General features: G+C 50.7%; 1 protein-coding gene across 1 annotated transcript in view; it reads right to left on the bottom strand.

The window, feature by feature from the left end:
- Positions 1–524: 524 nt before the first annotated feature.
- Positions 525–10,289, bottom strand: part of R3hdml (R3H domain containing like) — a 14,721-nt gene continuing 4,956 nt past the window's right edge. The window contains 8 exon segments of the mRNA XM_048349402.1: positions 525–750; positions 752–806; positions 3,033–3,148; positions 3,467–3,517; positions 3,520–3,601; positions 4,846–4,964; positions 9,104–9,274; positions 9,729–9,789. Of these exon segments, the coding sequence (XP_048205359.1) occupies positions 673–750; positions 752–806; positions 3,033–3,148; positions 3,467–3,517; positions 3,520–3,601; positions 4,846–4,964; positions 9,104–9,274; positions 9,729–9,789 (733 nt within the window). The 3' untranslated portion in view covers positions 525–672.

Genomic DNA, 10,289 nt, shown 5'->3' with positions numbered 1-10,289 from the left:
ATAGCACCCAGGCCCTGACTTCAAGCCCCAGTACTAACACACACACACACACACACACACACTCTTTCTCTCTCCTCTCTCTCTCTCTCTCTCTCTCTCTCTCTCTCTCTCTCTCTCTCTCTCTCTCTCTCTCTCTCTCTTCCATTAACCTAACAGGGTTGGAGCTTGAGTCACAAAAGCAAGCTGCCTGGACTGCTTGCTGTTGCTTCCTGTGAATGGAGCGTATTAAAGACACAGGTCTTTTTGGCAGAAACCAGAGTTAAAAAGGGAGGTAAGGGGTGTTCTTGTTTGTGGCACATGCTGGATAGCTCACAAGGGAATCCAGGCAGGAAAATCCAGATCCCGGGGGAGCCCAACTCCTGTTCTTTTTTGTTGGTCACAGGGTTTGAGTGCTGACCCCTTAGCTTTTTCCACTCAAGGCTAGCGCTCTACCACTTTGAGCCACAGCTCCACTTGCAGTTTTCTGGTGGTTAATTGGAGATAAGAGTCTTAAGGACTTTCCTGCCGGGGCTGGCTTTGAACTTCACTCCTTAGACCTCAGCCTCCTGAGTAGCTAGGAATACAGGCGTGAGCCACCAGCACCTAGTCTTTTTTTTTTTCCTCCAAGTTCTTTGTGGATCCTAGTTTGGGGGAGAGTTCCAGCACCGAAGAACCCAAGGGCTGCAGGGGAATTCAGATCCCCAGAAGCCTATTGGATTTGAGTCCGGAGAAGCACATGTTGCGGTTGCAGTTGCCTTGATAACTGGGGGGGACAGGCGGAACATGGCTTCCCCATCTTGTAGGGTGCCTCTCCAATCCAGTTGCCCCTGAAAGAGAAAAGGCCCCAGGAAAACAGGGTCAGGGGACAAAAAAATTTTAAAGACCCTGAAGTGAGCAATCCAATCCATATTTCATTACTGGGATCATTGGCCATGCGACCTTGGAAGGGGCCACACACACACACACACACACACACACACACACACATACCCTAAGCCTTGATTTCTTCATCTGCAAAACCAACAGAAGGCCCCACAACACGCAGAGATGCAGCAAAGTGCAAACCGAGCACTCTGCGCATGTGCACGGCCCTGGGGTGACTAAAGATTTGTTTTTAATGTCCCTATCTGTTCTGCAGGAGGCAGATCTAAGCTCTGGTCCTGGGTTCTAGATCCTGGTGACAGGCTGAGCCCTCTTTTGAAACTTTGATTTTTATCCCAAGTCAGATCAACCAACGAAACAGTCCAGTGCCTTATGAGAAAATAGCCCATCATACTTGTGTGCTATGCCAAATGAGAACTAGAGGAATTTGCTGATGGGTCTCATTCAGTCTGGGAAGGGATGAGCCCAGTTCATCATGGCTACATCCTCCAGATTTCCCTCCAAAGCCATGGTCCCTGCTCAGGATAGAGGATAATGGTTACAGAGTTGCTCTTTAAGCAGATGGAAAGGTTTTGGAAGTAAATGATGATGATTGTACAACATTTGTGAGCACACCACCCACCGAGGTGTACACTTAAATGGCACGTTCTATGTCATTTATATTTTTCTACAATTTTCAAAGGTTAGTGACATAATATAACAAAATCTATTGGTGGGTTAAGTGGTATGTAAATTGAATTAGGTCATTGTATCTTAATAAAGCTGTTTACAAAAAGAAGATTACTATTTTCAGCTTGGGCTTATTTTTAATTAGCATGTATTAATTGCACAATGAGGTTTTATTGTGGTATTTTCATACATATAATACTGATCAAATTCACTCCCTTTATGCTTTCTTATTTCTCCTCTCTCTCTCTTTTTTAAAGTTTAATGGGTTTTATTATTATAGTTTTATCCATGTGTACGAAGTATTTCATCTACACTGACTGAATTGTGGTAAATCTTGTTTTGTTTTGAGTGTCCTGGCTATTGGAGTGTCTTGGCTCACACTATTGTCTTTTCCTTTTTCTTTGCACTATCCTGGGGTTGCAGGGTCTTGTGTATGGTAGGAAAGTGAGCCATACCCCAGCCCCTTACCACTATCATAAAGAAATGCCAAAGTAAGATTCTAAAAACTAAAGCAGGGGCTGAGAATGTGGCTCAGTGGTAGAGTGCTTGCCTAGCATGCATGAAGCCCTGGGTTCAATTCCTCAGCACCACATAAATAGAATAAAGCAGAAGTGGTGTTGTGGCTCAAATGGTAGAGCACTAGCCTTGAACAAAAGAAGCTTGCAACAGTGGCCAGGCACTGAGTTCAAGCCTCAGAACTGGCACCCACCCCCCCCCCCGCAAAAAAAAAAAATCTAAAGCTGATATCCTCACCCAAATGGGATACCTGTGCCAAATATCCTTTCTACCCTCCCAGGAGACAGACACGATTGCCTCTCTTATACTAAGGAAGAGCCCAGGCTCCTGCATGCTGGGATTGCAGGCATGCACCACCATACCTGGCTTCTCAGGTAGACAGGGACGATATTTTTCTCAAGGTCCCCTTAATTCTTTCTTTCTTTTATTTATTTTCCAGTGCTGGAGATCAAACCCAAAGCATCGTGTATGTCAGGCCAGCACCTGTCTCTGTGGGTACGGGCTTTGAACCCAGGGTCTCACGCTTGCTAGTAGACTGGCTCTCCACCACTTGAGCCACACCTCTACACCTGTTGGTGATTTTTGAGATAGGGTCTCAATAACTTTTCTATGCAGACTGCTTGAAACCCTAATCCCCCGGCTCCAGCCTCCTGAATGGCTAAGATGACAGGCATGAGCCACTTACATGCAGTTCTTTCTTCTCTTGAAATGAGATAATGAGTGAAAGCATTTTGCAAGTCAAGAGCCAAGTGTGAGACGTGGTTATTCTGCAAAGTGACACTTTAAATTCCCTGTTGACTCAGACCTGACTGGCAAGTTTGGGTAACGGTGCTGGACATGCTCAGTGTGCTTCTCTCCCAAGGAACCCTGAAACTCAGCAAAAGGGGTTGCCAACCGACTCCCAAATTGCCCTAATGGTGAGGGAACGCGAATGCAAGAAGGGGCAGATGCGGATTCTCAGGGCCCTGGCTGGGTACTGCACTTACCGGATGGCATAATGGCACACCAAGTACACCGCCCGGCGCCACGTGCTGCCCCACACATCGATGCTATTGCAGGTGTGGATGGCGCAGCCCAGCCGGCTGGAGGACGCCCACACCATCTGAGGAGACGGGGAGATGGGCAGGCTGAGAAGGACTTGAAGGGGCCAGGGTGGCATGGCTGCTACACTCCGTTCCCAGTGGGGGCCTCTAGGAGGTCTCTCTGGAGGAGGCTGTCTTCCTGTCCCAAGGGGCTAGAGGCACTTATACCATAATAGAACGTTACTCTAGCTGTCCCTCCCTCCCTCCCGTGCTCCCTCCAGTGCTCCCTCCCTTCCTCTCTCTTTCCCTCCTCCTCTCTTTTTTTGAGGTAGGAGGATCATGAGTCCAGGGCAGCTGAAGTCAGTTCTGCATCACCCCGAGGCCCAGGCAGAGGGTACCTGGGTGTAGTGGGCACACACAGGGCCGCTGCAGCGCCAGGGGCAGTGTGGGGGGTACAGTCCTTGGGGGCTGGGAACGAGTAATGCCGCCTCTCATCCGACCAAGACTTGGCGAGATCCACCACGGAGCGGAACCTGAGGAGGCGGGGGGACAGGGAAGCTGGGGGGCGATGGAGAGCCGCTGCCCACCCACCTGTTTGGTGACGTTGGGGGAGTCCCTGCACCCCCTCCTTTCCCCTGCTATAAAATGAGAACATAGACAGTGAAATCAGGTGAATTCAGAAGCCCCGGGCGGGACTGGGGGTGGTGGGGTGGTGGGGGTTAACATGAAAGGCTTCCCTCTACCTGGCACACCTACGTTGCTCCAGAAAGCATCTGGACTTGCCATTGTCCCGCCAAGGGCCAGACATGAGGAGCTCATATTTTTAGGGAAGAAAAGGCTACACTGGGCCATCTTGGAGGCACATACTTGGGTGTAGGCTGAAGAACAACCTGGTGGGGGTCAGACACAAGCGTGTCAGACATCAATGTTCAGAAGGGCTATGCAGGGAGACTCGAACTCAGAACTCATAACAGCTCCTCTGAGAGCCTCAAGAGGGGTGGCCATGAGGCTAGGTGGAATTTGGCAGGGAGAGTTTAGTGGCCAGGGAGAAGGATATGACCTGGGGGGAGAGACCACACCACCAAGGCCAGTTGGTGACACGAAGAAGGGAGGGAAGGACCTGGGTTTCCACGGGGGGGGGGGGGGTGCGGGGGGGGGGGGCACTGTGGCTACGCATGGCCTTAATGGCATCTTTCACTCTTCTGGGGCCAGGGCGACTGGCAGAAAGGAGAAGGGTGAATGGCAAAAATCAATAAATTAGTTAATCAACCAATAATAACTGCAATGGGTTGGTGGTTGTATGCATGTCTTTTTACACTATTACTGGCTTATGATATCTACAGGTCTGGAGATAACTGGATGGGCCAGCACCAGGTTCCTGCAGAAACACTGCATTGAGAATGTGGAAGAAGGTTCCCAGGCCCAAAGGGTCAGAAGTCAGTCAGATGTCCTGATATGACCAAGGAGCTGGAAGGGTGGGAAGGGTGGACTCGCCATGGCCAGCCTTGGGCCCAATGCCCACCTATCACTGTCTCTGGCCAGCTCTACTCCCCACAGCTCTCATCTCATCCTTTATCCTGCCTCAGAGTCTTCAGATCACTCTCCAAAACAAGAAGGGGGGCACTTATTCCCCCCCACCTTGTTCTCTATCTCTCCCTTGCATAGGGAGCTTGTCTACCTGTCTACCACGTATTCATGGCCAAGTCTCACACCTGAGTTAATGCCCAGTGTGCGTTTGTTGAATGACGAAAGGAAGGAAGGATCAAGGGTTACTCACCGGCCAGAGTGGATGGAGAGGTTCTGGCCCACGTATCTCATCAGCTGTGAGGGCCCGTGGCCCCAGATGCATTGTGTGGCCCAGGCCTCGGCAGACCTGGCCAACTGCTCGTCCCAGACCTGGGAAAAGAAAGGCCATGGAAGCTGGGTGCTGGTGGCTCACGCCTATCATCTTAGCTGCTCAGGAGGCTGAGATCTGAGGGTCGCAGTTCAAAGCCAGCCCGGCCACAAAAGTCCATGAGACTCTTCTCTCCAACTAGCTGCCAGAAAACTAGAAGTGGGCCTGTGGCTCCAGTGGCAGAGCACTAGCTTTGAGCTGAAGAGCTCAGAGACAGTGCCCAGGCCCAGGGTTCAAGCCCCAGGACCACCAGCAACAACAAAAAGCCATGGAGTTCTTGGAGGAAAAAATACACATCCATGTGCAGTGAAGCCCAGGGATTTGGGGCCCAGCTTCTCCCATGTTCTTGAACTCTATAATGAGCCCACTGGACAGTTTGGAAAACTGAGGCCTGTGAGAGTTTTAAGGTCAATTGCAAGTTCATGCCACAACCAAGGCCCTTACCAGCTCTCTGACTCCAAGTTTGAAGCCCTGTTTTCTTTGCTGGGGTTCATTTGTGCTTGAGGTCCTCAGCTCTGATGTGGGGTCCCCAGGGTGTTTGTTCAAGAGCTCTCAACAGTCCCAGGATGGGCTGGGAATATGGCCTAGTGGTAAAGTGCTCGCCTCGTATACATGAAGCCCTGGGTTCAATTCCTCAGCACCACATATATAGAAAAAAAGCCGGAAGTGGTGCTGTGGCCCAAGAGGTAGAGTGCTAGCCTTGAGCAAAAAGAAACCAGGGACAGTGCTCAGACCCTGAGTCCACGCCCCAGGACTGGCAACAAAAACAAAACAAATAAACAGTCCCAGGATGAGGGAGATTACTGACTCTAAGATTTCATTTATTGTGTTTTCACTGCAGATTTATGTCAGCATTAAATTTAAAAAAAAAAAAAAGAAAAAATAATAAAAGTGGAGCTATGGCTCAAATGGCAGAGCACCAGCCTTGAGCAGAAAAGCTAGGTCCCTGAGTTCAAGCTAGCACACGCACAAATGTATAAGCACATGTACAAAAAATAATAATTCAAATGCTTTTTGAGCAAATACAGACATTATATTCAATGTACACCGTGTAAAAAGTGAGCTACGTAACTTGAGAGTAGAGCTGGGATGGGCGGAGAATGACGAAAGGGGGTGACAGGCATCCAAACGCATTGTACTCATAACCTGACTTCTGGATTCGAAACCCCTTTTGTTACAATGACTTGTTAAAAATATTTTTTAAAAAGCTTTTTGTTTTGAAATGTGAACATACACACAAAATTCCATCTACCAGCGATTCTAGGGAGGCCAAGTGGAGAGATGTGTGCGTACCCATGCTTCTCTCCGACCCCGCCCTGGGCCATCAAGCAGGATTCCCTGTCTTCAGAAATACTCAGGCTTGTGCCAACAGATGTAGACACACACATATTATTGACAAAGGCATCGTGCATCTTGAGAGGCATTTTCCATTGACAAGTTGTTCGTCCCTAGTAATTATACCACCTCAGTGCCTATAAAAATCCCCTTCTTGGCCTTCCTAATAGTTGTATGATTTTCCAATAGAGTGAAAAACCTGGGGAAAAAAAATACTTGTTCCCAACTGGAACATGGCGATGTAATACTTATAATCCCAGCTCTTGAGAAGCTGAAGTAGGAGGATGTTTTCTTTCTTTTCTTTCTTTCTTTCTTTCTTCCTTCCTTCCTTCCTTCCTTCCTTCCTTCCTTCCTTCCTTCCTTCCTTCCTTCCTTCCTTCCTTCCTTCCTTCCTTCCTTCCTTTCTTTCTTTCTTTCTTTCTTTCTTTCTTTCTTTCTTTCTTTCTTTCTTTCTTTCTTTCTTTCTTTCTTTCTTTCTCTCTTTCTTTCTTAATGCTAGTCCTGGGGCTTGAACTCATGGCCTAACTGCTGTCCATTAGCTTTTTCATGCAAGTCTAATGCTATACCACTTGAGTCACAGCTCCCTTTCCAAGTTTTTTTTTTTTTTTGTGGTTAATTGGACATAGAAGTTTCATGGACCTTCTTGCCCTGGCTGTCTTCAGACTGTGATCCTCAGATCTCAGCCTTCTGAGTAGCTAGGATGACAGGCCTGAGCCACCAGCACCAGGCTAAAACTAGTTCCCTTTCATTCTGAGGCCCTGGGATTTTCCCCCAAGGTATTATTTGCTCACTTAGCAAACACTGACCAGTATTTCTGTCTAGCCAGGAAATGAAAAGTCAAACAATCGTGAGTGACTGCATCCTGGGGCATGAGAATTCAGAGAGACCCCACCTTTCTGGGGGATTTAGGACTGAGATACGCTTAGTCAGTCACCTGCCTACTTTTGTAGGTGGATATCAGTAGCAAAGAAGAGTTTGGGGTGCGAAGAGGGGTCTAGGCCTCCGCTGCTGAGGAAGCAGTATGCTAAACAACACTTGCTACCCATCCTGGATGTAATCCCCAGAGTCTTTGGGGAGACTTCTTGCTCTCTCTGTTCCATCTACATGCAATAACTAAACACCTGTTGGGGGTAAATGCCACATGCTCACCAGGGGTACTCAATAAATGTGTCATGTATTTGCAAAATGTGTCAGTCTAGGTGTTCACAGATGAAGGGCAAGCAACAAATAACAACTCCCCCTCCCACCTTGAAAGCCGCCTGTCCATGGGTTCTGGTCCCCACCCATCCCCAACAAAGACCTCTTGATGAGCAGCTTGTTGGTATTTATTTTTCCCCAACTCTCTCAAAGACGAACACTGCCACCCCCCATAGGAGGGAGGCTGGGTTCCCCATGTCCTCTGAAAGCTCCCCAAAGGACCTAGTGCGGGAGTGGATACAGTCACAACATGGTGAGCACAGTCAGGTTTGTGAGCCACAGAAACCCGTGGTGTTTGTCTTGGAGGACATGCCCTGGCTATTTCTTTCCTAAAGAAGTCCCAGTGTGGCATGGCAGTGGCTTATCTCTCCCAGGTAGTTGGGGACAATAGTCCTAAGGAAGAGCCAAGATAAAGGGCAGTGCTCCCGCCCCCTCCCCCACCTGGAGTCAGGCTTTTGGGGGCTGGGGTGAGAGACACCAGCCTCCTTCACTGCTGGGCTGCGCAGCGGGGCTGAGATCCCCAGGTGCCTGACTGTCTGTCGGTGGATTGTCTGTCCCCAACTCTGCTTCCACCCGCTGCTAGGAATGAAGGATCTGGGTGTGTCCTACCAAATCCTTGAGTAAAGAGACAATGACACAGGAAGCCCAGGCCGCCCACCTCCTGCGGGTCCCCGGTAGGGAAGCCAACTCCTGGGTCTGGTGGGGGAGACAACCTCAGCTTGGGTAGATCTGACTTGGGATCCTGGTGGGGTGACCTTGAGAAAGAAAATAATTCTCTGAATCTCAATTTCTGTCTTTCATTTCTTTTCCGCTTCTCTCTCTCCCCCCTTCCTTCCCTCCCTCTCTCCCCATCCCATCCTTCCCTTCCTTCCTTCCTTCCTTCCTTCCCTTCCTTCCTTCCTTCTTCCTTCCTTCCTTCCTTCCTTCCTTCCTTCCTTCCTTCCTTCCTTCCTTCCTTCCTTCCTCCTCCCTTCCCTCCCTCCCTCCCCCTCCCTCCCTCCCTTCCTCCCTCCCTCCCTCCCTCCCTCCCTCCTTCCCCTCCCTCTCCCTTCCTCCCTCCATTTCCCTCCCTTCCCTCCCTTCCTTCCTCCTTCCTTCTTCCTCCTTCCTTCTTTATTTCTTTCTCTTTGTGCCAGTCCTGGGGCTTGAACTCAGGGCCTAGATGCTGCCCCTTAGCTCGCCTAGCTTTCTGATGGTTAACTGGAGATGATTCTCACGGACTTTCGTGCCCAGGCTGGCTTCCAGAACTGCGATCCTCAGAGTCTCATCCTCCTCAGTAGCGAGGATTACCAGCATAAATCTGTTTCTCAATTTGAGAAATAGAGAGAAAAGACTGTCCGGAAGGAAGAGGGCTAGGTGCAGGGCCTGGGGCTAAGGATTCTCCATAAACACTAACCCTGTGTCCAGATTCACTGAGGATCTGTATGGCGGCCTCCGTTTCCTCATCTCTGAAATGGGCGCACTAATACCCATCCTTCCTGCGGGTCCCAGACATCCAGACACGGCTGGTGAGGCTGGTAGACGACCCTGCCCTTCTAAGCCGGTGGCTCCAGGCCATGTGAGCAGCTGGCATTTGCTGGAGGGGCACTGGGTGGGCACGGGCACTCACCATGTACTCCATGTTGGCGGCAGGTGGGTCCACGCTGGCTCGGATGTGGTTGTGGTAATCTAGTAAGGCGCTCATGTCCCGGGTGGAGATGTGGCGCTTCTGGCGATACCGAGGCCCCAGGCCACCCAGGGGTGGCACGGTTGTGCCCTCAGGCTGGGCCGGGGCACCGTGCTGTTAGGAAGCCTCCATGCCCCCCCTGTCTGTCCGGTCCCAGAGGAGCAGGCCTGCCACAACCACGGTGCTGGGCAGCAGGGCCATAGCTGGCTTGGATGGCACGGTCTGTCCTGGTGCAGTCAGAGTCACTCTCTGGAAGGGGTGGGAGTAAGAGCACTGAACCCTGGGCACTCTGCTTGGGCAGTGCCAGCCCCAGAAGATGCCCCCCTGGGAACTTGGCAGAGCCTTCCTGCTCCAGGTTGGGTCCAGATTCCCAGCCCGCCCTCCTCCCTTCCTCAGTGGGACCTCAGTGGTTTGGGTGTGAGGAGAAATGCCAGACAGAGGGCGAAGCCAGGCTGCCTGGGCCTGGGGTGGGATGGCCTCACCACATCAAAGCAGCCCCTGTCCCTCCCTCCCAGGAGCAGACAACATCCCCTCCAGCCAGACACCCTCTTCACCAGCCGATACCCACAGAGGTAGGCCCAACTTTCCCAAGGTGCAGAGCAGCCCCTTCTGGTTCCAGAATGCCATGACTACAGGACGGAGAGGATCTCAGGGGAGAGAGGATGGCAGAGGGTGGCAGGAGCGAAGGGAAGGACACGGAGGGGCAGAGAGAAAGAAGACATAGAGAAAAGGAATGAGAGAAGAGAGGGAGAATGGAGAGAGAAGCGAGAGGGGGAGAGGAGGGTGGAGGGAGAGAAGAGAGAGAGGAGAGGAGAAAGAAAGAATGATGAAGAAAAAGAAATAGGAAAGTAGGAGAGAAAGGCAAAAGGGAAAACAAAACAGAGAAGGGGAGAGGAGGGGAGAGTAGACGAGAGGAGAAGAAAGAGGGGAGAGGAGATAGAAGAGAGGAAAGGAGAGGAGAAGAGGAAAAGAAGAGAAGAGAAGAGAAGGGAAGGGACGGTAGAGGAAGGACTTGGGGGGCAGGCAGTATCCTGTTTTGGGTGTGGGAGCTCATACCCAAGACACAGGCAGCCCCAGCAGGTGGCAAGAGGTGGCAAAGATGCCAGGGGACCTTTGCAGACTCCCTGAC

Source organism: Perognathus longimembris, chromosome 6 (genome assembly GCF_023159225.1).
Source record: "Perognathus longimembris pacificus isolate PPM17 chromosome 6, ASM2315922v1, whole genome shotgun sequence".
Classification (NCBI taxonomy): Eukaryota; Metazoa; Chordata; class Mammalia; order Rodentia; family Heteromyidae; genus Perognathus; species Perognathus longimembris.
The sequence above is the reverse complement of the archived record's forward strand: the minus strand, read 5'-3'. Positions and strand labels throughout refer to the sequence as shown.